The sequence below is a fragment of the Lepus europaeus genome, chromosome 1, assembly GCF_033115175.1.
Source record: "Lepus europaeus isolate LE1 chromosome 1, mLepTim1.pri, whole genome shotgun sequence".
NCBI lineage: Eukaryota > Metazoa > Chordata > Mammalia > Lagomorpha > Leporidae > Lepus > Lepus europaeus.
Genome location: NC_084827.1, coordinates 11,281,298 through 11,308,155, shown reverse-complemented (window position 1 = coordinate 11,308,155; position 26,858 = coordinate 11,281,298). Strand labels below are relative to the sequence as shown.

General features: G+C 45.8%; 1 protein-coding gene across 2 annotated transcripts in view; it reads right to left on the bottom strand.

Moving 5' to 3' along the window:
• DGKI (diacylglycerol kinase iota) overlaps window positions 1-25,827 on the bottom strand; it is a 499,667-nt gene extending 473,840 nt beyond the window's left edge. For both annotated transcript variants that reach the window (XM_062198081.1, XM_062198090.1), the window contains exon 1: window positions 25,454-25,827. In XM_062198081.1, coding sequence (XP_062054065.1) covers window positions 25,454-25,827 — 374 coding nt within the window. The remainder of the gene's footprint in view (window positions 1-25,453) is intronic.
• Between the last annotated feature and the right edge of the window lie 1,031 nt (window positions 25,828-26,858).

Genomic DNA, 26,858 nt, shown 5'->3' with positions numbered 1-26,858 from the left:
CCAGCCTCACTCAGGCCCCTGCGCTCCACTCCTCCAGTCCCCTGGTCCCTGCTTCATGTTACTTCTTAATATAGCTGTTGAGTACAGCCCACATGTAAACACCTACTCACAGACGTTACACCAGATTACACTCCTCAACGAAGCTGTGTTCCCAGACCCACATCTTTGTACCCACACAGAGAATCCAAGAATTTCAGACTAAAAGAAATCTTAAAGATCATCGAGCCCAGCCTCTTCACTTAGCAGTCACAGTTCTCTGCACCACCCACCACAACTCCCTGTTACAAATCAGATAGGGTCCAACCCTGTTGTATGGTAAGCAGCACCACCTTCACCCAACCCCATCTACTTAACCTGCCAGGCCACACTGCACCTGAACTCTAGTGACAACAAATAATTTGCCTTTTCTTCAATACAACACATGTTTTCAAACCTCCACAGCTGGGCTGTTAGCTCTCTTAAACACACTTCCATTCCTTGTCTACATATGCAATTAACATTGAACAACCAGTTCACATGTCCCCATCACTTTAAGGCATTCTCTGATAATCTCAGAAAGCATGATTGCCCCTTCCTCCATCAACCTGGGATGATTTTACAGCCCTTGGACATACGCATTGCTAACCACATGTAAATCTATGTTACTTATGTGTGCATTTTCTGCAAGAAGGTGAATGCCTTGAATATAGGAACTGTACTTCATTCATTTCTGCCATCCTGGCATCTAGACTGGCACCCAGCATGCTCTTTAAAACGTCAGAGGAGGAGCTGGCCTTGTGGCATAGTGGGTAAAGCCACCACCTGTGACACCGGCATCCATATGGGTACCAGTTCAAGAATCAGCTGTTCCACTTCTGATCCAGGTCCCTGCTATAGCACCTGGGAAAGCAGTGGAAGATGACCCAAGTCCTTGGGCCCCTGGACACACCTAGGAGACCTGGAAGAAGCTCTGGACTCCTGGCTTCAGCCTGGCCCAGCCCTGGCCAATGTGAACATTTGGGGAATGAACCAATGAATGGAAGATCTCTCTCTCTCTCTCTCTCTCTCTCTCTCTCTCTCTAACTCTGCCTTTCAAATAAAGTCTTTCCAAAAAAAAAAAAAAAGAAAGAAAAGAAAGAGGAAATGAGAAGAACAAAAACAGAGAATGCTAATGCCAGAGAAGTTAAGAGATTTGCTCAAATTCACTGAATGGTCACAGGCAAAACACACCAAGGGCCCTCCCAGGTATACTTTGTCAGAGCAGGAGACAAAAAGCCACTTAACCATCTGCACAATAGCTCATATTACTTCTTTCCCTCCGATTTTTCTGCACCAGACCACACTTTCTGGTTCCTCCTACCAACAGCTCTGGGGGAGACTCTTGCACGTGAAAACAGCTTCCATAGGGTTGAGCCCTCCAAGAGCTTCGAAGGGCAGTTGATGTGGGCACTAAAGTGGGCAGTTCAATGAAGAAAAGTCTCTCCCACACAAGATCAGTGGGCCAATGCTCAGGGAAAATGGATGTGCTCCCTTATTTCAACACTTGCTACTGTAGCCATCTCTCTACCACCAGACATGCAACTTCTTAACCTTCTAGAATACCAGCCTCATGGACAGTGCCTCCAAGGGGCTGTGGCCTTCCTGCCTGTCTCTCCAATGTCTGGGGAAGCCCCATGACTGATCATGGCCTCTCCTACTTGCAAGGAAAACCAGCCAGGAAAACCAGCCAAGAGGTTAGCCAGCTGGCAGCAGCACCAGGGGAGGAGCAATGTGAGCCCAGACCAGCCTCCCAGCACGGTGCTTGGGCCTCCCCAGCCAGGACTCAGGCCCTGCCAAAGGGTGAGGTGTCACCAGTTCCAGCCCACAACCAGCCTCCTCTGAGAGCATGCATCACAACAATCCACCCCTCTGGCGGAGGGCCTGCCCCAGAGAGAGGCCCACCCAGCTGCTGCCAATTTGCACCTCATTAGCGACAGCCTCTCCCCAGTGACAGTGCCTCTGAATTCCCAGACTAAGCACCTCATCGGTGCTAAACGAACTCAGGGTGTTTGGGGAGATTGGCATCTGAGCTGCGAGGTGCATAGCAAGTCTCAAGACTTTCCAGCAAACCAGGGGAGAACAGGCTACAGAGAAGGGTGACGTTTCTGGGAGAGACCAGTGGCTCAAGGTTAGGAGGTGCTAAAAATCAAAGGGAAACTTCCAATTCGAGCTGATGGCTACAAGGAACTGGTGGACGGAACGGATGCAACCAAACTGCAACAGAATGTCACTGCAAGTCACTTGAAAAGTGACGTGAAATTACCTGTCCGCCCCTTATTACATAGAGAGAGAAATGGGAGAGATGAAATGCCAACGAAACTCTTGAAAGTCCTTTAGAAGTAAGACATACCTAAGACATTACTGTCTGTTCAAAACTTCTAAAGCAATACAAGAATATGTATTTCCAATTGTTCTTACTGAGGAAAAACAGAAGTAGTAACTTCCAGTTCTCTGTGGTGAGTTGGACACAGATCTTTTCATGCCAGATCCCCACCAAAACTCCCACACACATGAAAGTCAAGGCAGAATGTGAGAAGAGGTGACGGTAAAAGAGAAGAGAAAAAATGTTAGAAATTGAGAATGAATTGAATGTAGGCAGGGTAGAGCAATCTGCAAATTAAGTGCATCATGAAGCAAACAAGAAGGAGATGAGTTTACAGTCCTGAGTTCCAGACAAGTTCAGCAGCTGGAGGCAAAGGGGACCACTGATGATGTGCTTGTGAGAAAAGGCGCCAAACAGGAAGAATTCATTACAGAAGGATGTTACACACACCCTGAACAATCTGTGATTTCTCTTACCATGCACAGCCAGGAGACTGAAGATCTGGTTTCTAAAAAAGCTACACCAAAGAGGAACTAGGAAACACCAGTCGCAACAAGGCTTAAGTGTTAGACCCTCCTCTAAGACAGCAGAGAGAGCAAATAAAAGTCTATCTCCCCAGTAATAAAAATCCAACTCAGAGAAAAGGAAGCTGGATGTGGACCTCTTACAACAATATGGAGGTTCTTCTCTGAAGAAAATGAACAGAAACGTTAATGGTTAGGGTTTTTCTCATAAAACAAGCCAGGACTCCACAGTGAAACTTAACAGAGTAGCAATACATGCACACAGGACTTGAACTCAGCCATCTGGGGGCTCTCAGCCAGTCTCCCACATAAAAAGAAAATGCCAACATGAAGAACAAGAAAACAAAGTCCACATAGGGTAAGTACAACACCCAAAACTTAGAATTAATAATCTCAGTGAACAAGATATCAAAGCCATCAAACAAGAATGAAACACCTTAGAAAGGAACTTCAGAAAATAAGAACTCAATGATGATCACAAAAAATTTAAAATCCCACAAAAAGATGGAAAACAAATAGAGAAATCTCCAATAAAGTAGGATGAAGATAAAGGAAAACTTTAATAGAAAAGAAAATTAGAGAAATAGATACATTAGTTATATAATATAAACTCCAGGAAAAAAGCAATTGATAAAAGGAGAAGAAAATATTCTTTCCCTAACCTAAAAAGAGAAGAAAAAGAAACTTCTCAGAACTAAAAGTTTTTAGATCAAAGACATCTACAAAGCTCCCAACACCATGAATAGATGTACATATGCTAAGGCACTTTGGATTTGAAATTTCTTAAATAATAGATGAGTGGACTTCAAAAACTTTGTGGGAAAATGAAATTCAAAAATTAAAAATGGGTTAATTTTGGAGGAAACAATTGAAATCTATGCAGCTTTTTCATAATATGCATTTCCATGAACTTTTTGAAGACCCCTCATATGTAAAGGAGAAAACGCTTTTAAAATCCAGAGAAAAGGGACCTGGCACTATGGCACAGTGGGTTAAGCTGCTGCTTATAATGATGGCACCATATCTGAGCGCTAGTTCAAGTCCAGCTACTCCACTGCCAGTACAGTTTTCTGCTAATGCTCCTGGAAAAGCAGCTGATGATGGCCCAAGTATCTGGGCCTCTGCCTTCCAAGGGGAGACCTGAACAGAGTCCCTGGCTCCTGGCTTCAGCCTCGCCCAGCCTTGGCTGTTGTGGGTATTTAGGGAGTGAACCAGCAGGTGGGAGGGTGTGTGTGTGTGTCTCTCTGTGTGTGTGTATGTGTGTCACTCTGCCTTTCAGATAAATAAATAAATATATTTTTAAAAAATCCAGAGAGAAAGATAGCAATATAAAGTCACAGAAAGTCAGAATGGAATAAGACTTTTCATTTGCAACTTTGGAAGCTTAGCAGCAACAAGGAAAATGCTTTCATAATTATCAGGGAAAATTACTGCCCATCTGAAACCCCATGCCCTGAGAAACTCCCAATCAAGTGTGAAGGTTGAAAAACGGATATTCTCTGATACGAAAGGACTCTAAATGTCTACCTCCCATGCCCCCTTTCCAACAAAGCAGCACCGGATGCTTCATATACATCGTGGGAAACTTTTTCCACTTGATCATCTGAAAATATTATGAAATTTCCTCAGCAAAAAACTCATGTGGGAGGGTATTTTTTGTCATTGTTCCTCAAATTGTGTGCTCCATCCAACACAGCATAAACCACCAAATAGGGAGGTGTGAAACCCAGAGAATCTAGAAAATAGAAGATCCAAATGAGAGAGTTATTATGAGAAATCAAGATAATGGAGAAGAATGAGAGTCACACTTAACAAGAAAAAGTACAGAAGGGGCTAGACTACAGCGAGACCAGGAGGGCTGACTAAAGAAAATGACGAAACTGCTACATTATTTGTCATGACTAAAGGCAACAGAAGATAAGAAGTTTGGGGAAAGTTGGGAATAAGTTCATATAAAAATGATTTCTTAAATTAGACCACTAATGCACAAACGGAAAGGTTTTCATAGTAGTTCAGCTATGGACAAGATCTACAAAGTCATAAAAACATAAGTACTTATTAGTGATTTAAGTAAAATTATAGTATGAATATATTAGAAGGATAAAGACAGAGACACATGGAAGGTTGGATGAAAGAGAAGCAAATTCTCACCTTCTCACCAGAGACAGTTGAGAAAGATTACAAAACAGCACTTAGTGCTGTGTTATGCATAAATATAGATGTGGAATAGCAGCTTTGAGGAAACAGCAGAGAGGGAGAGACATTAAAATGGGAAATACCCTGTAGTTCCAGCTAACTATGAACTATACATTAACATTTGTTTATAGATTTATTAAATACATATTATATTTGAAAATGAAACCCAGAGGTGAGCATTGTGGTATAGCAGGTTAAGCAACTACCTGGGACATCAGCTTCTCATATCAGAGTGCCAGGTCTAGTCCCAGTTACTCCTCTTGTGATCAAATTTGCCAATAATGCAACTGCAAAAGCAGCAGATGGTGGTCCAAGTGCTTGGGCCCCTGCCACCCGTGTGTGAGACCGGATTGAGTTCCTGGCCCCTGGTGTCAGCCTGGCCCATTACTGGCTGTTGCAGCCATTCGGGGATTGAACTAGTGAATGAAAAACTCTCTGTCTGTCTCTTCTCTTTCTCTTTCTCACTCTGCCTTTTAAATAAATAGGTAAATCTTTTAAAATAATGAAAACCCACAGTTGGGTAATCATCACATACCTGAATTTACACATCTCCGAAATGATCTTTACCATCAGTAAATCCGTGCTTCAGGTTTGTCATTGAGAAATTCACAGGGTCTTCACGTTATCCCCAGGCAGATCATGTAAAGATGGTTCAGCCAGGTGGCAGGGACAGCACGAGAGGGCTATGGAACTTACAATGTGCATGATCATTCCATTCAACCCAACAACCACGCTAAGCAATAGACCTCATTAGCCTTATTTTTCAGATGAGGACACTGGGGCTAAGAGACAGGAAGACCTATCTGAGGGTTAGCAAGTGACACACGAACAAGCAAACACCACTTACACACATGCACACATGTACACTTAGTGATAGGTAGTAGTATTTTTTCACATTGGTGGACGGTTAGCAAACAAGTTAACAGACTTGTTTTCTGAGCTTGCCTATGCTGTTGTTAACCTAGTGCAGTGAGGAGGAAACATTTTTGGATGAAGGCTATCAGGAGAAAAACCAATGAGTCTTTCTTTGTTGTTTTAAAATAAAACTAGCAGGGCTGGAGCTGTGGTGTTTTAAAATAAAACGAGCAGGGCTGGAGCTGTGGTGTAGTGGCTAAGCCTCCGCCTGGGGTCCTGGCATCCCATAATGGTTCATGTCCCAGTTGCTCCTCTTCTGATCCAGCTCTCTGTTATGGCCTGGGAGAGCAGTGAAAGATGGCCTAAGTGCTTGGATCCCTGCACCTGTGTGGAAGACCTGGAAGAAGCTCCTGGCTCCTGGCTTTGGAACAGCCCAGCTACAGCCATTGCGGTCATTTGGAAAGTCAACCAGCGGATAGAAGACCATTCTCTGTGTCTCTCCCTCTCTCTATCTATAATTCTACCTCTCAAATAAGTGAATAAAATCTTTAAAAAACTGACTTCAGTGAGTAACATGGGAAGAAATATGAAGTTTTGCTACTTAGAGTTTAGTATCATTGAATAGAATCATGACATTGCTTGGTAGTCTCTACATTATTAACAACTGGATTTGACTGAAAAAGAGAAAGCTTTCACTTCTTAGTTCTGAAATTGGTTTGCAGGTTGTATCCCCACATTAAGCAGGCCTTGTGGGCCTGTAAATTCAAGACTGCTCATCCCTCTGGGTGGCCTGAAAACAAGTTTCTATTCCTTCCTGCATGTTAATACTATTTTGATCTCAAGGTTGCTCTCTCTTCTATCCTGCTTTTCTCTATTTTCCATTTATATGAGAAAAATGGTGATTTTCCAAAATGCAGGGTGTGAGCCAGCTCCCAGGCATTGCAATGCAATATACATAATACAGAGAGTAAGCTGGACAGCGTCCCGATCCTTCAGGAACAGGCATGAAAGCCAGCAGACAGACTAGCCACACCAATTTTCCTCCACAATGTTGTACTCTATTTATTGAAGATTAGGTCTGAAAAGAATGTACAGTTTGCAGCTGAAAGCAAATATTTCTTAGCTGCTAAATTATTATCTATATTTCTACTAAATGTCCCAGCCAATCTCTGTTCATATAATGGTGTTAGACAGGAACACAGATATTTGACAGAGAACACAGTTAAGCTACTCCATGACTATTTTCTAATCAGTTCTGAACACTCATTTCTCCTATTAATTTGTACAGTATTTCTAAGTCCTGGAATCTAGGGTGGAAAAGCTACTTACCTCATTCAAAAATTTTCCATTGATGAGATTTTAGGGATTGTAAACCATTTCTAGGGAATGTCCCCAGCTCAGAGGCAAACCAATGTTCTCAAATTTTCTGTTTACTTACCTGTCAGGAACACAGGACAATGATATTTTACTAGGGTGCTAATGAATAACATCAAATCCAAACACCACTCTTTATATTACTCTTTGTGAAAATACATTTTGTTAGACTCTCAGGACATCACACATTCTCCTTTCTCAAAACCTTTCACAAATTCTCACCTGAAACTGGAGCTTCTCCCCACCTCCCACTGCCCTGAGGCAGAAGTGTCTGGCTCTCAGCCACTACTGGTCTCTCTCTTCCCTCTTTATGTCCTGCAGGAGGGAGGGAAGCTCCTGTCCACACTGAAGGGTTTGGAGGCAGAGCCCGACAGAGAGGTCACTTCTGCAAAGGCAGCTTGCGCAGCAATAATGGTGCTTCCAGAAGCAGAGAACTGACTGGGGATCCAGGGAGAACAAGGACTTCCTCACATTCAGGCATGCAGTATCACCTCTCTGCTCTAAACATCCAGTGGCTCCCTAGTAACTATAAAACCTGGACTCTTCGGATGGCATTCAAGGTCCTCTACCATGAGCATTTAGCATACACCTCCCTTCTCTTCTCCTCCACTGGGGATCCCTACACTCAAAGTGGAATTATTGCACAATTCACAAGGCTGCACAAAAAAGTCATGAATTTCCACTGCCTTGTCCTTTCTCAGCCAACTCCTGCTGCCTGGGATATCCTCTACACTCTCCCTCCTTGTGCCCCCAGCTCCTGTTGTTAAAATACTACCAACCCCTCAAAGTCAACGTTCCAAGGAAATCTCTCCCTCCTTTGTGTTCCTGTAGCCTAGATATGATCACATGCACCCCTTCATGCCTGCTGTTCCACCCTTGTTCATGCCGCTGATTCTACCAAGTGCAGAGCAGACATAACACCTAGTAAAGACACTTTATGTGTGGATTTCTGGGTTAGTGGAACTGTGAAAGCCCTCCACTCCCTCAAACAATTCAAATGCTCTATTTTGGGTTGGTTTTTTTTTTTTTTTTTTTTTTTTCAGCGAAGAATAGTAGCACATTGGCTAAGTTCTGAAATCGTGTTTCTAGTTTGCCATTTAGAACATAGAGTATGTTTCTCCACTAAATCATGATACAAACAAATCCATTTACTCCCCTCCCCACCCAACTATCTCCTTTCCCGCCTACAAGGCAAATATAATGATCACTTGCTCCAGAACTTTCACCCTCTAGCCTGACACAGCAGCTCTTCCTCTGGGCTCCCACACCCTGGTCCCTCTATTTTTGCATTTATCACCTTGCATTATAGGTCAATTCCTTGCCTTTCTCTCACACTCTCCCTTAATTTCTTGATAACAGAGATTCTTATTTCTCTTTAATTTGTAGCACTGACCATCTATAGTAGGCACTAAATACCTTTTTAAATTTACTTCCCCAAAAAGCTAAAACAACTTTAAGATAGAAATCATATATTACTCAATTTTGGATTCCTCATCGGATGTTCAAGACAGTGTTTTGCATATAAGGAACGAGTATTCCAAAACAACTCTTACAAAATCGGCAAGATTTTATCTAGGGAACTGCTCACATTATAAAACAGAAGCGAGAAAAACCCAATGTTCTCCCAGTGATGCTTTTTTAAGGCACTTTTTCCCAGTTTTCAATATCAAGACTTCAAAGGAAGCACTCAGTGCATGGAAGAGCCTCTGGGACCCATTGAGATTTGTACATTTCATTCCCCATCTTCTAAAGGTTTTTCCTCTTTCCATTTCTCATCATCCTCACGAATTATCTCACTCCCTTCAGTGGAGGATGCACATTATTCAGGTTATTTTTAGAACACCCTTGTGTGCAATACTGGCAGTTCAAAGCACCAAAAAGAATCCACACGAACACACGGATTCTATGGGGGCTTTTGCTCTGTCCTTGAAGCCCTTTTCCTAGCTTCCTCGGGTTTTTCCTCCAGACACCAGATGAGCCACGCATTCACTTCTGTGTCTCCCAGGTGAACTGACATAAACATGATATCATTGAGCATGCTAGTTTTCCATTACTAACAATTAGTAATGTGTTTAGTTGTGATGGAGCTAGGCTTCTCCATTCAAGAACTACGCCATTCTAGAACATTATCATTTGAAGATGGCTGGCTAGAGGTTTCTGGGGTTTTGATAAGTCAGAAGCTTGACACATTCCTCAAAGCAGCAGTTCAGTAAAACTTTCTATAAGAATGAAAATGTTCTGTATCTGTGTTGTCCAGTATGGCAGCTATTTGCCACATGTGGCCATTAAACACATAATATGTGATTGGTGTGACTGAAGAGCTAGATTTCAAATGTGTTTCATCAGTTGTGATGGGTACGTGTGGCTATCTGAAATAATAAAACACTGCCCTCTGCACAAAGGAAGAAGCCTTCTTGGTAACCAAATATAGATTAGCCAAAGCACGGGTGGATTTCCTTATCAGCTCTGTGGCAACTCACTAAAACAAAAAAGTTAATCAAAACCTCTCAAAGAGCTTGAACTGATTTTAGTAGAATTGAACACAAATATTTCTCTACTAGCACCAGGCTCAAAGGGAGGATGGGGCAGGCGTACGCCTGAAAAACAGAGCTGGCACTAAACAGTACTTAAGAGAGAGCTCGCCCTTTTCTATTTAGGAAAGACAAGACAAAAAAAAAGAAGGAAAGGATGGATGGGTGGACAGGGAGAGGAATCTTGAACTTTCCAGAAGGGTTTGGTATCCAAAATAAACATGAAACATGCCAAATAAACATTCAGCCAAAGTAAAATGACACATCGTACGTGAAATGGCTGCAACCTAAGCGAAACTTTGGAAATGTCATCAGTAATTTGTTGAATTGGCAGTCTGGCAATTGGCTTTTGGAATGAATTCCACAGAAGCTGGCCTGTACCCATGCTAATCCACAGCCACAAGCAATGGTCACAGCAAGGGAATTCAGTCTCAAGAGCTATACTGACAGGTGTACATTGTGTCCAGCACTAGGACACCTGAAACAGGAACAGATGTAGACTGAAATCCAGCCTACAGAGAGCAGAAACAGGTGTAGACTGAAATCCAGCTCAAGGGTCACACACTACATGCTGAGTCTGGTTCTGGAGCTGATCAAGTTCTGGATAAAAGAAGACTTGCAGAAATATTTCTACCCTTACTTGAGATCTATTTCTAATTTGAATAAAGGCACCATGTGTTCTAACGTTGGCCTTGATTAAAACACAATTTTAGTTCAGTGCTCCATTGTTAGGAATAAAGCCATGGGTAACTCAGGGTGCTGTGACATTAGGGAGGCCAGATAAGTGAAGGGATAAGAATGAAAGCAGAGATCATTCGGTCTACAGAAAAGAGGGGTAGAGGGGTCTGTGCTATCTGACTTCAAATATTTGAAGACCTATCACACAGAAAAGAGGGCAAGGAGATGTCCTGGATGTCCCCTACCAGTAAGTAAAATAAAAGACAACATGGAGGTAGCATCATTTAACAGCAAAAACTACAGGCTTTAGGTGAGCTCAAACTGAGTGTGAATCCTGACTTCATTGATTAAAATTTCTTTTGACTTCAAGCAAATTACTTCCCTTCTATGAGGCTCAGTTTTCTCCTCTGTGAAAAAAATATATGTAACTCAGATAATTGCTGTGATCATTAAATAGGAAAGCAATGAAAAAAAGGCAACAAAATAAGTCTATACTAAATATTCCTTGAATGATAATTCTTTTTTGTACTTGGAACAACAACTCTTTAACAATCGGAACTCAACAATGGTATAAACCCAATGTAGAAAACAGTTCTCAGGTACTGAAAACATTTACCAGTTGAGGCTGGTGAAACATTGGTCAGCAACAGCAACATTGCATCAGTTAATTTTTGTGTTTTAAGCTGCAAGCAACAGGGAAAAAAAAAAAAACACCCTGGTTAAACCAAGCATAAAGACAGCTATACTGGGAAGAGGTTGGGCAGTTCACAATTAGAAAGCCTGGTGATCCACGCTGGGAACAAAGACAGGAATTGTCTTACTAGGGCACTGATAACAGAACAAGTGAACTAACCAGTAGTCCTCTGACAGTCCGTTACAGTCCAAGTCCAAAAGACTACTGTTATCCAAGCTCAAGTGACATACGTGCCCGAAGGTGGTACCAAGACAGAGGAAGCCCTTAACGCAGATTCTTATCAGTTCACTGGCTTCACGGTGGACAGCCAGGCACCTTGATGGACAGACCCACAGGGTTGCAGACAATGGGTGCAGGTAATTCCCAAAAGGTTAGAGTGGGCTACAGTACAGAGTAATGCCCAGGAAGCTCTGAAATTCCAATCTCGATGTCGCTGCTTGCTAGCTGTGAGGCTCCGGCACCTTATTTATACTACCCTGGGCCTTCGTTTTCTCTTCTGTAAAGCTATTGATAATAAAAGCCTGTACTTCATAAACCTGTGGCAAGAGTTAACTAAAACCATGTAAGTAAAGCACTTAGCACAGTTCCTGCCACATGGTAAGACCACTTCTGAGAGAGTGCAGATCCTCCTCCTCTGTGGTTTCCTGCCAGGCCAGAGACTCAGTGATCTTAGTCCTCCTTCCCAGCCTTTCCTGACTCGATTTTCTAGGTAGACGATGGGTTCCTTTAATGCCAGAGTTACTTCCCCCAAGCCATTTTGATCATTGTAAAAGTGAAAAATGAAAACATGAGATGCATTAATTGCTGGAGAGACGCTAAAATCAACCACACTAATGAACCCAGTACCACAGTGGGAATAACTCTTCACCATTTATGAATTCATCCATGTATTATTTCTTCTGAACAAACATTACTTTTAGTTCCTGGAAAAGGTACTTGGCCTGAAATGGGAGGGCAACTTACTGGAAGATAAAGACCGGTTTCCAGGCATTCCAGCGGCTCCCGGAAAGACGCATTTTTTTTTCTCATGTGGCTTGAGGAGGGGGATGATGGGGTGTTGTGCAGTGCATCCCCAACAACTCCTATGAAGCAGTTCTCTGAAGAATATCTGTCTATATACACGAGTTTTACAACAGCTTGGCAGGTCACAACAGAGATGGCTGAAATGCCTTCAGAGGCAGGGCCCAGGGCTTCCACGCAGGGACCGTGCAGCTCTCAAGGTTAATGACAGTGTAATCAGAAAACTACATCCCCTGACAGCTTTGTATTTTGACATCTTCCTTTCACACAAATACCTACATCCTCTTCTGTATGCTCCATCTCATACGCCTTTTCCCAATAAAACTGAACTTCACGACTTATACTAGCCTTTCGTTTGTCAGGAAAACCTCAATACAAAGCAATCGCAGTCACAATCCGACTCTCTGGCTGCAACAAAATCTTATTCTACACACTATTACTTCAAACCATCTAGAATTTTAAATGATCTAGAGTATTCCATGTAGATGGTATTAGTGAAGGTTAAATACACCCCAAAACATACCTGTTGTCGGTTGTATTTGCTGGTCACACTTCCAAATCCTTAAAACTCAAGTACCCTGTAGCTTGTTCTGCACTGTTCACTGTGTATGCAACCTGGAAGTCTGGTTATTAGGTGATCAGCTAAATGGAATTTTTTCGCTTGTAGTCAAAAAGTATGTTGAGGTGCCTATTTCTTTCCCTAAAAATCACTGAGCCACAGAAGCATATGCTCAGTGGAGACCTGAAATGCAATTGCTATAAAAATGAAATGCTATTCTTGGAATACCTATGTCATGGCTTGAACTGAATCTCCTTTACAATGAAATGGCTGCTGCTTAGCAACTAATGCAAAGGAGGAAGCTGAATCTCACCCTCTTTTCTTTCTGTTTCTTCAGTGGGGGGAGTATTGAGCATATAGCATCACGCTGGAAGTTTTAAGTGTTCTTATGTATGGGAAGGATCGTGAGAATGGCAGTAAGGTCATCCTCACTGTCAGTGCAGTATGGATTTGGTATGCCAGCTGATGACTGATCCGAATTCTGTCTGTCGTGGTTAGCAATGGAGATAAATTCAAGTAAATAAAATTAACAAGAGGAAAAGGCTGCTAACTACCTCCCCATAGATCAATGTATGGAAGCAGTGCCCTGAAGTGTAAAGAATATGAAAGCTCAAATCCCAAAGCCAGCCTGAGGTTGGCAGTGCTCCTTATGGGATGTGGCCATGATGAAGGCGCGTAGCTGCTGTGGCTGACTCCTTAAGTAGACAATGGCTAGGAAAACAACATGGGGTTGTCTGAGATTGTTGTGAGGGTAACATTAGCTCGATTACAAACATGTGAAAGAAATTTATAAATGGGAAGTCCCAAAAGCACCTATACATTTTTGTTAATCTTAAGCATCCTAAATTATTCAGTATTAACAGTTCACGAAATTGCCAGAAATTTGTCTCATTTTTTTTTAATTCCTTAGATTTTATTATAGGTAATTCCACACTGGCTCATAGAAAGCTTCTGTCTCAATCTTTAAATAGCCTTGATGTTTATTTTTGAACTAGAGATTTATTTTCCTTAGAAATTCTAAAGGTTTTCTTCAAATGTGAAAGAATGACTCAGGTTTTTGAAATGTTCCTTTGGAACTTTCTAGGTGTCTCTAACTGCACACATGAATCTGCTTAGGAATCTTAAAGGACGCTGCTATGGGAAAATGTACATTACAAATACTTGTAGACCAAATAGGCAGTCTAGTTAAAACATTCAACTCTTCTAAGAAAATTTTTAAAAAGAAAAGAAACTCAAATGATGCTGACAGTCTCATTCTAGAGACCCAAAATGCACATTCACAGGCCCTGACTTCCTCATGGGCCCCATCCATGTACCGTCCCCAGCTTCCCTACAAGTTCCACTTTCATTTCAAGAAGTCACGAGGACTTCAATTGGAGGAAGAACATAAAGGGGGAAATACCAGGCTTTAGTCGCTGTAATCATTTTCTGCCCTCACAAAACTGAATTTATTCCCCCAGCCCACGCAGTGGAAAATCCAGATACTTCAAAAAGAAGCACCACGGGAAGCTCAGTCTTGGCCTCCTTTGACAGCGGCAAGTAGCTGTTCACAGAGCTGTGTCTCGTACTTAGACACAAACACAATGCTGTTCCATCAGCCCATCCTCCTTAGTTAAGGCCATCCCCTATGTCCTGGGTGAGGCCTGGCTGGGCCCACTGCATAGAACCCATGGGTCTCTTCCCTGAGTGGATTTTGGTCTTACTAATAAGCAACTGGATTGTGAAAATACCGGCTTTTGCACACAGCAAAGGGAAAAAGGGTGAAAGTAAAAGCACAGTGAGAGCTGCATGAGGAAAGCGACATGCCATGAACAGGACGCAGACACAGGCTTCTCACTCTGCCGCCTAATGAGCTGTGTGATGTAGGCAAGCTGCTGCAACTCTAAACTTCACTGTGCTTATCTGTAAAATGGAAAAACGAAAGTCCCTACTTAGTTGAGAAAGCATTGCAATACTGTACAGAAAATGTGCAACGGCATGGGGCCAGCGTTGTGACACAGCAGGCTGAGCCACCAACACCAGCATCCCATGTGAGTGCCAGTTCAAGTCCCAGCTGCTCCACTTCTGATCCAGTTCCCTGCTACTACATCTGGGAAAGCAGAGGAAGATGGCCCAAGTGCTTGGACCCCTGCCATCCACATGGGAGACCTGAATGGAATTCCAGGCTCCTGGCTTCAGCCTGGCCCAGCCCTGGCCATTGCAGCCATTCGGGGAGAGAACTGGCAGATGGAAAATGGATCTCTCTCTCTCTCTCTCTTTCTCTCTCTCTCTCTCTCTCTCTCTCTCATGTTGTCTTTCAAATAAATTTTAAAATATCTTTTAAAAATAAAACATATAGTAGCTTATGGCCCAGAGTGAGCACTGATGAGCTCAGTGGCCCACACTGACGGATATGCGTAGGAAAGGAGGTTAGCTGACACTTGCAGCTATATTTGAACCTAGACAAGCTTTTCCCTTCATTGAGCTGCACTTTACAAACCACTTAAATGCAGGAGTTGCATCTCCTGCCTAGAGGAGGGTCCGTCCGCAGCCTCTGGTCAGGACAAAGAACTTCTGTAGTGTCCTAGGTCATCTGTCAGAGCAGGCAGGTGGGTTGGTGCTAGGCACTAGATGTCTGCGTCTCCCCCCAAATCCATACTTTAAAACCCTATGCCCACAATGTGATGCTATTAGCAGGTGAGGCCTCTGGGATGGAATCAGTGGCTTTATAAGAAAAGCTACAGAGTTTGTTCTAGCTCTCCCTCCCTGTCCCATGTGAGGGCGCCACAAGAGGTTCACCATGTGCAACCCACAGGGGAGACTGTCCCAGATCTCTCACTTGCAACCAGATCTCACACTTGCAACCTCCAGAACTGGGGGTTTGTTTAGAACTCTCGGTCGTTAGCTACCCCGCTGTGGTTCTGTGTTACGGCAGCCTGAGCTAGGACAGCGGAGCAGGCCGGAAGGGCCTCTGGGTGTTCACACTGCTAGGGAGAGCCACACTCTGCAGCCCCTGGAACTCAGGGCTTCTCCCCTGCTGCCTAACTGTAGGGCTGAGGACTGTCCCACCACTGCAAAGAGACGAGTGAGCCACAGCCGGGCTCTGCACCGACAGCAGGCTGACTTAAAAGGGAGAAAACTCGTTTTAAAACAAACGCTTCTCTCCATCACCTCTACAACAAATGCTCTGAGAGACTGCCTTAAACTCTCACTTACAATGATGAGATCCCTTTAAGTCTGAGGAATGTTCCAGAAGTTTGCCTCAAAATAATACATGGGACCCTTTCCAACACCTTCCACATAAGCTTATATAAGCTCTTTTTTAAGCAAATTGCTTTCAAGTTTTTTTAAACAAAAATAAAATTTTCCACACAAATCTGACATCTTTCTCATATACAAAGGAATGACACATTTTTAAATGTACTTTAGTTCTTTCAAGGAATCTATTTTCTGGCTATTTCCTGAAAATCTACATAATACAAAAAAGCAGCCAAACTGCCTTTTAAAGAAAAAAAAAAAAAAAAAACAGATTTACCTCCTCAACATTTGTCTCACAGTCCAAAACCAACTTTATTTGTTCAACAAAGATTTAAACACCATCTACGGTTTTACAAAATAAACTGCACTGTTTGGCCCAGTTGGGATAACTGATAGAACAACCCAAAAGGCTGAGCCTTCCATTTCTGAAACAATCCAGGGCAGGTAGCGTCTGCGGAGCTCTTTTCTGTTATGGCCAGGACATGCCAGCCGGTCATTGTCTGTATCTGCAAAGGGGACGTGATGAAGACAGGCAGGAGAGAAAGACCTCTGTCCTGGAATCACAGGTGACAACTATTTCTAGCACCTCTGTTATCTATTATTATCTGTTCCTGACACTGCGAAGCTCCCCAACCCTCCGCGTCTGACTTCCTGCTCCCAGATGACCAGCTGCGAGCCTGGGCCACTGCTACCTGAGTCCTCTGCACACCAACTGTGCCTGTCTCCTCCGACCTCTGCCTTCTGTCTGCTCCAATTTCCAGAGCCCCTCTGCACATCCCCTAACAAGAAGGCACCATGTTCCCGTAAGTCAGGAAAGCAGAAGACTGTAAGCGCGCCATAATGAATGCCAAAACCTGTACACTCCGGTTCTTACGTGAATGCCTATCTCGTTTTCATTGTCAGAATAACTGTATTTTCAGTTACTGACATTTGACAAATGTTTGGTATTTTTAACATTAACAAATTAATCCATTCCTTAACAGGGCCTAAGTATAGACAATATCAATCTCTTATTATCATTTACTTTGTGATTGCCAACATTGCGAGTATCAGCTCATTTCAACTTAAAATAATCCTTCAGGGTGGGTAATACTATCACTTCTATTCTCTAGATGGGAAAATAAAGGCAAAGAGGGTAAGTGACCTGTGCAAGGACTCACAGCAGGCAGAGACGGAAATCTGGATCCAGGTGGGAGGCCCCGGAGTCAGAGCTCTGAACCACCACACTAAGTCTGTCTCCCACATGATTCAAGGGTAAGAACAGAAAGACTTCATTGCAGCTTAATTATTACTGTTTTAAACTTTGAATGGTTTCCCTACAGCCAACAAAAGCCAGACAATTAATGTGATAGCTTAAACTACAATCAGTTCCTTATCAGAACATTATTTATGATTTTGAAACTCTAAAGGCAAAACTAGTAGAGGTTAGATGCAGGAAAGAGAGAATTCCTTGTCAGAAAGATGTTACCTTTAATAAATGGTGTTTGGGGGTCAGGGTTGTGGTACAGCAGATTGGCACCTGCATGTGAGGCTGGCATCCCTTGTGAGCACCAGTTCAAGTCCCAGCTACTTCACTGCTGATACAGCTCCCTGAATTATCACTGAGGAAGGCAGTGGAAGATGTGCAAGTCACTGGGTTCCTGCCACCCATGTGGGAGACCTGGAAGGAAGTAGAGGCTTCTGGCTTCAGACTGGCCCAGCCCTGGCTGCTGCAGCTATTTGGGGACTGAACCAGGGGATGGAAAAATCTCTCTCTCTGTGTGTGTGTGTGTGTGTGTGTGTGGCGCAGAGGTGTCTCTAACTCTGCTTTCTGCTTTCAAATAAATAAAAAAATAAATTGTAAAAAAAAATTGATGTTTGCTCCATTTCAAAGGCTAATCAACCTCAAGGCTAGAAAGACAGAACACTGCCATTCATCTTTAAAGGCCTTTCTTCCTACCTATCCCCAACAGTAAAGAAACCTGGTACTTTCATGTTCACTACAACAACCCAAGAAGTGTTCATGGCACTTCTCTTTGGATACTACGGGTTTTGGGAAATTCAGAAGCCATCTTTAAGTGCTCTGCAGGCTACATGAATTAAAAAAAAAAAATGTAGCTGGTGCTTTTTCAAAGTCTTAGTAAGTGAGATAAAAACAAAGCCAAAGCTTAGAGCCACTAAGTGGACCAAAGTATTTTTCCTAAAATAACTTTTCCACCAGCATCAATCAGATGAGTCACAGGAGAGGGTGAAGGAATACTCCAGAAGGGAGGCTTCCGGAGTCAGCTCGGGCTGGCTGGGCAGCAGTCAGGACACACTCCAGGAATGCTGGGTGGCCATCTTTCTGCATTTTTTCACTTATAATCACAGGAGGAAAAGTCAACAGAAAATTCCCTGAGGAGAAAATCAATGCTGCCCCTTGGAAAGGGATGAGAGACAGCAAGAGAACCAGCAAGCTAATTAGTGCTACTCAGAAGGCAAATTAAGGCCTTTTCTTTGACAAGCTGCAAATAGCTGGTTAAGGAAGAGCTGCTGCCACCCTTCTCAGCCTCCAACAGCTGGCTCAACGGCTGCTGCAGGTACTCAAACAGGAAACTGTAAACAGAAACACAGTGCTGGGCTGCTGGACACAGCGCCAGTGAGAAAAAGAGACATTTCTCTTGGTGGAAAGGGAAAGCGCAAACATTCATGCACTCGCTAAATATTGACCGAATACCCCCCTAGCAAGATGAGCAGATTCAGAGATACAAGTGATAAGGAGCCGTTTCAGGAGTTCACAACTCAGTTAAGGGAATAATAATGATGACAAAAGTGAACTACGCAGGGCACCAGGCTGAGTCCTCCACACGAAGATCTCCATTAATTTTCACAACATACCTCCAAGTTCAGGATTACTATTGCTCCATTTCAGAGATGGATATGGTGAGCCTCCAAGGAGTTACATAACTTGCCCAATACCAGCTGCAAGACACCAGGGTCAAACACTAATCCGATTCTAAGAACAGCAAATTACAATTCTGGGCTAACAAAGCTGTTTGAGAGTGGCATGTGCGGACAGACAAGACCAAGCACTATCTCAGAAAGTGGATTCTGTTGAGCTTCCTCCTAAAAGAGGAGTGTGCCTGGGGAACCAGCCAGAGATGTGTTATGGGAGCACTATGTCCAAACTGACAGAACTTGGTGATTTTATCTCTTTAATCCACATTGCATTGGTTTGTAATGCCTTGCAACAGGTTCCAATCAGTTCAAACAATTCAAAGCCAGTCCATTTTATCATTATTAAAATTAAAATTTCAAGGAAAGAACAAGCCTAACATGTTAGATTGGGTTTGCTCCGACCTTCCTTCTTCAGTTACCCACCACAAGAAAAGTTCACATGCCATCATCCAGTTGCAGCAGCTACTTCCAGCAGCTAATTCATCAATGTTACCAATGCAAACCCACGCATGTCAGACAGCAAGTGTTACAGCCCAACATGTAGGCAACAGAACTTCCAGAGACTTCCAATTTCACAGTACACTCACAGTACACTTCACACTTATCTTGGGTTTGCATAGGAAATATGTATCCCAAGAACACAGGGGGTGCAGCCATCCTGGGTTCTCACTGGGAGTCCTCATATTCTCAGGTTAGAAAGTGAAGTGTTGGAAAGCCCTAGCTCCAATCTAATTTAATGTGGCCCCAGGAGGCTCTGCTGTTGCTGTCACCATGGAACGGAACTCCAGCAAAGCTCCCTTTCAATTCTCCACCCCTGGATTCTACAGGCCCCAATGCTGTCACTCTCTCAAGTGAAAACCAAGCCTCTAAAAGATCAGTCAGAGCAGAATAAGCACTCTGGACAGGGGCTACATTGAAATCTTGCCCAGTGCAGGTCCTAACTGGGGAAGCACACATTTAGTAACTAAGTAATCACTGAGGCAGAAAACACTAAATTAGAACCAAGGTCTTTATCTCATGCTAAAATCTCTAAATATCTGATATGTAAAACGTACACAAAACCATAAATAAAACTGTCTGAAAATAGAAGATGCTGTTGTATTCAAAAGACAAGTTCCCCCAAGAACAATACTGATTCCAATGCCATGAAGAACAATGTCCAGGTTACCAGATTGGGCTTCCAACTCCTCAACTGTCTTGCTTGTAACAAGATAATCTTGGGACTGGCATTGGGTGCAGCGGGTTGAACTACCACTTCAAGTGTTGGCTGCTCTACTTCTGACCCAGCTCCCTACTAATGCAACTGGTATGGCAATAGAGGATGGCCCATGTGCTGAGCCCCTGCCACCCAGGTGGGAGACTGGAATGGAGTGGGTCCTGGTTTTGGCCTGGCCCAGCCCTGGTAGTTGTAATTTTTGGGAGTGAACCAGCGGATGGAAAATCTCTCTCTCCTGCACCCCCCTTTCTCTCTATTTCTTTCCCTCTGATTAAATAGCTCTGCCTTTCAAATACACACACACACACACACACTTATATATGTTAAAGATTTTATTTATTTATTTATTCAAAAGTCAGAATTACAGAGAAAGAAGGGGAGACAGGAAGAGAGGTCTTCCACCTGCTGGCTCACTCCCCAAGTGGCTGCAACAGCCAGGGCTGAGGCAGGCTGAAGTCATCTGGGTCTCCCACATGGGCAGCAGAGACTCAGGCACTTGGGGCATCTTCCACTGCTTTTCCCAGGCCATTAGAAGGGAGCTGTATTGCAAGTAGAATATTTGGGACACAAACCAGCATCCATATGGAATTCCAGCATTGCAGGCAGTGACCCAACCTGCTATGCCATCATGCCAAGCCCATAAATAAATATTTTTAAAAACACAATCTTTGCTATGCAAGATAGAACACAAAATAGAACTAATATATTCTTATGATCAACCTGTAAAGAATAGAACATTTTTATCGGGTTGCCTAGTCTAAGTGTAATACTCTTTGCTATTGCTCCTTCTACCTCACAGCAAAAACTCACTTTAAGAAAGTTACTACCGGCCGGCACCGTGGCTTAACAGGCTAATCCTCTGCCCTGCGGTGCCGGCACACCGGGTTCTAGTCCCGGTTGGGGCGCCGGATTCTATCCTGGTTGCCCCTCTTCCAGGCCAGCTCTCTGCTGTGGCCCGGGAGTGCAGTGGAGGATGGCCCAAGTCCTTGGGCCCTGCACCCGCATGGGAGACCAGGAGAAGCACCTGGCTCCTGGCTTCGGATCAGCGAGATGCGCCGGCCGCAGCGGCCATTGGAGGGTGAACCAACAGCAAAAAGGAAGACCTTTCTCTCTGTCTCTCTCTCTCACTATCCACTCTGCCTGTCAAAAAAAATTTAAAAATTAAAAAAAAAAAAAGAAAGTTACTACCTAATTTTCAAGAAGAGAAACCCAAACACAGGTATCAATACCTCAGTAGGGATGATAATCGCCAAGGCCTCCTGGAAAGAGAACTCGCGCTTCATCATTCACTCCGCACTGCCCATTCCACCTGCTGCACACGGGCCTGCCCTTCCCTGGACCTACTCTCACTGCACAGCACCATGGGAGCTGCTTTCTAGACAATATGAGCCTCTCGTGTGGGTATCCTCATAAAAATGGCAGGTATGCAGGTGGCTTTATCCTCAAACAAAACCAATATATTTGCTGATGACCACGAATTTATATTCATTTTTATTTCTGACATAGCAGAGGAGTTCCTTAAGTTTCATGACGGGGCCAGGGCTGTGGCGCAGCAGGTTAATGTCCTGGCCTGAAGCACCGGCATCCCATATGGGCGCTGGTTCTAGTCCCGGCTGCTCCTCTTCTGATCCAGCTCTCTGCTGTGGCCTGGGAAATCAGTAGAAGATGGCCCAAGTCCTTGGGCCCTGCACCCGTGTGGGAGACCCAGAAGAACCTCCTGGCTCTTGCCTTCGGATCAGCACAGCTCCGGCTGTTGTGGCCAATTGGGGAGTGAACCATCAGATGGAAGACCTCTCTCTCTCTTTCTCTCTGCCTCTCCTCTCTCTGTGTAACTCTGCCTTTCAAATAAATAAATAAATCTTTAACAAAAAAAAAAAAAAGAAAAAAGTTTCATGACAAAAAGACACTTTGCGAGGACCTGTAGTATATTATGGGTGAAGTGAAAGAACACATGCATGTGGAAACATACGTATGTGTCCACGTGTGGGCACATGTGCACATACATGTGGGCACAGCACTTTTGCACAAATATGTGGATACATACACACATGGGGAGTTCAAACCTGAAAGAAAAGTTTAGAGAAGCAGCATGGTGAGGTCTAAAGTGAAAGTCCTTTAGGGTCAGATCTGTGTTTAAATCCTCCACGTGCCCAAGCTCCATGTTGCAGACTAATTTCCTATATAACACATAGTCATCATCACGTCCGAAGACTGTCATGAAGATCCAATCATAGAGAATATACACTACGATAGCACAGTGGCTGCCACACAGAAGACAAAATGCATCAGCTGCCTTCTCCTCCCCTCCCCTGTGTGTCCCTGAAAGGATTTTTCTTTAATTTTACTGACTTAAATGGAAATTCTTACAGCAGTTTAAAAAAAAAAAAAAACACCAGTTCCTATACATTATATAGTCATTAACACATATGTATCTATTGCAGCACCATAATTTTCAAAGAAAAAGGAAGTAGTAATTTTCAGAGAAAAGTACCAGCTCGCTTGCACTCCTCTAAAACCCTCAGCTTTGCCGTCTGCAAAGACCATTTGCTCCAGGGGTGCAGATTCTGAAATCAAGGAAAAATTCTCACGGGAAAAATGGTTCCCAAAAAAACCAACAAAAAAAAGATAATGAGGGGAAGTCTGGGGGTATATAAAGGAGTTTATTTTACTTAACAAAGTAAAAGTCAAGCAAAATGAAAAATCTGCCTCCAGAAATGGTTATTTAAAGGCTTTTTGAAAAGGGCTCTGGTTCCTAAAAAGACAGGAGTCACTGCATATGCCCACCCACTCCTCATTTATTTTTAAACCCTAGCTTATATGTTCCTTAGCAACAGAGCAGATGAGACCCCCTGCACACACACACACACACACGCACACGCACCCTCTCTGCCAAAGCCCCCTTCCTCTTTCTTAGCAAGTTGCAATGTGCAGATACCCATGTTCTTCAAGATATTTCTTACCCACCTGCAAATCTGCACCTCCTCACCTCAAGCGACCCCCTCCACAAGCAACCATACTCTTGCTTAGACTGCACCCTGTGAGGCCTTCCTGGCTCCATCCCATGAACTCCACAGGTCCCTGTTCCCAGGCATCCCCTCAGGTCTAAGGTGGCACAGTCCTCACTGCAGAGCCAACAGCCAAGTCCAGCCACAGCTGCTGTCTCCCACAGACCTTTCCTGAAGCCCCCAGCAAAACAGAAGGCCCAACTGCACCCAGGCCCAGCACAGATGGCCACTGGGGTCAACGGGTTGGTCATTCACCATGACTCTCAGAAAAATGAAAACAGTGATCAAAAAGAAGAAAGCCTTCATGTGACAGGGGACAAACATGTGACAGCTGAAACCACCTACCTCTTCACTGTCTTCCCTCAGACTTGGACACTGCCTGGCCTTGTTAGGCCGGGCAGCGTTTCTGAGTTCAAAGATCAATTGTGTAGCCTCTGAGTAGGAAAAAAATAGGGCAGCAATCCTGATGCTAGTGTGCTTCAGCATTGCCCGAGGAGCCTGGTAAAAATCTCCACCCACAAAGAGTTTGATGCTGTAAGTGTGGGGTGGCAGGCATTTTTAACAAGCCACCTGAGGCGACACTGATGCAGGTGGTTTGCTGCCTTGGAGATGGCCACAGTATAGAACACGCCTGTAGGGACTTACGGCAGATGCAAAGTGTCTGTGTCCATGTCCCTGACAGTGTGTGGACACACAACCCAGAGAGCCATGGCCCCACACAGTATGTGTGTACATGTCCCCCCGGGACAGGCTGAGAGAATGGTCCCTGCCAAGAGGCAAGCTGAACTGATTTCCCTTGCAAATTCGGGTTTCGTAGCCCTACCCAATGAGGAGTCACATGAAAGCAAAGACACAGGATCACTTCTCAGCCCAGAAGCCCAGACCCACGGTGTGCCTAACAAACCACCACCACCCTCTTCCAGCTCCTAAATTAGGCTGAATGTAGTCCCTCTTCCCCTAAGGGCCAGACAGGCCATCCTAACTAGGAAGTAGAACTGCCTGTGTCCTAGCCAACCTCCCTAGAGTTACCCCGCTCCCTACCACCTGTCTATTTTTAGAAACCGAAAATATAAAAAGAGAAATCCATTTGGAGCCGCTCTGTGTGAGTAACTAAGAAAACAACTCAGGTGGGAAACTCCCTCAGCGCATCGGGAAGGGACACAGACGCAAACCCCTCGCCTGCAAGACTGGTTAGGAGCAGTCAGAAGGCGACATTTACACGGTGAGCACACGCAGCCTCGGGGCCTCCAGTCCAAGCCATGCCTGCGGGGATCCCAGTGATTCACCCACCTGCCCCCAGCCATAAAGCACACCCTCCCCGGCCCACACACCTCTGTCATCTGCTTTTGCTTACATAACAGCACATGGTGTGACAGGCTGAACACATTCGGTGGTGTTCTGGAGGGACTGCTACCTCAAGAGGCACAGGGTTATCAAGAGCGTCCACTGACCCCTTTTCAAGAAACACCCGAAGCCCTAGCAGGTGCAAGCCCTTGAACCTCTAGGCTCCCTCATCACGCCGACTGTTAAAATCAGCAAGCAGGAAAGGTGCTCTCAGCAGCTCTGCAGCCTGTCTTCATTCTCTGGGGATGCGGGAGACGGGGCCTGCTGGGTCCCCATTTCTCACTGGGGGGTCCTGACACCATGTGGAGTGACCTTTTATCCTAATTTGGTGGCCACTACTCCACGTCTCACAAATGCACCCATCCGTGGGAGCGAGTGTAGTCCACTCTGTTCTCACCCCTGGCTTGCTGGCGGCACCCCCCCCCATCGGCTTCTGGGAACCCCCCGGGAGACAGGGAGAGAGCACGTGTCCCCGGAACCCCCATAAACGAGACCCTCCTCCCACTCGCCCCCGTGCTGCGGGATTTCCACGCGGGCGCCACTCCCCGAAGGGTTTCTCCTCAGGACAGCACTGAGCTCAGCCGCAAGTTCGTGCCAAAGGTTCACCCATGAAACCTGGGAGGTCGGGGGAGCGGTGGAGGGTGGCACCGCCTTGGGGGCAACTTTGACGACTTCTCTCAAGAAAACTAGGCGTCTCCGCGTCGCTCCCCGCCCCCGCCCACGCCCCCGGACGCGCGCGCGCAGGCGTTTGCGTTGTTCTGACCTCAGGGACCCCGGCTTCTCCCCTGGGGCAGGGGGTGTCCGGGCGCCCGCAGCGGCCCCTCAGCCCTGCAGGGTGGAAGGAGGAGAGAACGGCAGGGCGCGGGGCGAGGCGAGGAGGAAGCGCCCCCAACTCCGCGGAAGCGCCTCCTGGAGGGAGAGGAGCGGTCTTCCCGCCTCGGCGGCCCGGCTCCGCACGCCTACCTGTAAGACACCTGCTTTCGGAAAGTTAAGTTCCTCAGCTTCTCTTCCAGCGCCTCGTCCTTCTCCTTCGGGCCGGCAGCCGCGGGCTCGTCCAGCGCAGCGGCCGCCGCTGCCCCTGCGCCCCGCGGGTCCACGCCGCCCTCGGCGCCCAGGCAGCAGCTCCCGGCGCCGCTTCCGCTGCTGCTGCTGCCGCCCGTCGCCCCTTTCTCCTCCCCCGCCGAGGAGCTGGGGTTCATGGCGACCGCTCCGGCGGCGCCGCTGCAGAGGCCGGGCGGGCTGACGGCTCTGGCGGCGGCGGCGGCCGCAGGAGCGCGGGCAGGTCCGCGCGCCGCTGGCAGGGGCAGCAAATGGCAGCCCCTTCCCGCAGCATCCATCCGCGGCTGCACCGCACCGGGGCATTGTGGGAAACTCCGTGCCTCCACTCCCCCTCCCCGACCAATCAGAGGCCACCTCTCCCCGCCCCTCCGCCCCCCCCCCCCCCCGCCAGCCGGCGCCCTCAGCCCCCCCTGGCCTTTTCCCAAATTGGGAGCAAAAGCCAGGGCTGAACCTGAACTCTGCCAGGAGGCTACGGGAGGCAGGAGAGAGGGAGCCGCTCGGGCTTGGGGCGCTGGGGCACGAACACCGGACATCAGGAAAGGAGAGAGCCCAGGAAAACTCAGCATGCCGCGCCCTGCTTAATACCCCAGGGAACTGGGACCGGGACCCGCCCGGTGCCCTGCGCCGGCTGTCGCCCCGCCGGCGGCAGCGCGCCCCTGGGTTCCAGTCCCCTGGTGCCCGGTGTGCGAGAGCTAGCGTGGTCTCCACCACGGTTCACGGGCGTGCAGAGCTGCGCCCAGGCAGAAGCCCCCAGATGCTGCAAACCTTTGGGGGATGTGGCAGGAATGTGGCAGACAGGAACCTTGGAGCGAATTAGCGCGCAATGTAAATTAAGGGGAGAGGGGTGCCAAATGTGCTGGCCACCGCCCCCTCAGGTCAAGGGCCAGACTCCTCGCCCAGTGCCTGGCAGGTGCTCGCTAAAAAGCTGTTAATTCGATTGCTTCGGATCGCGGGCCCTCGGTGAAACAGAAAGGCTGAGGGCAGCCAGGAGGCAGAAGTGGGGAGGGGAGCGCCCGGTGCGGATGCCGCCTTCAGGCCAGGAGAGGGGTTTGTCCGAGGAGGGGCTCAGAGCCGCTTCCGACCCAGGACGGAAACCACCCGGACCTCACCCCCGCTTCATGTTTCTGAGATTATAGAAAACTCTGTGCGGTTTGAATAGGGTGCTGCAAAGTGTTTAAGAAAGATCGTTTTCCAAATTATGGGTTTCCACCCAAGAAATCGCTGCTGTCGACATACAGGAGAAATCTGTCTTTAATGGGAGGTGTTCATAACCAGACTGTAACGTGCTGGCTGTGGTGGTAAGAGAACC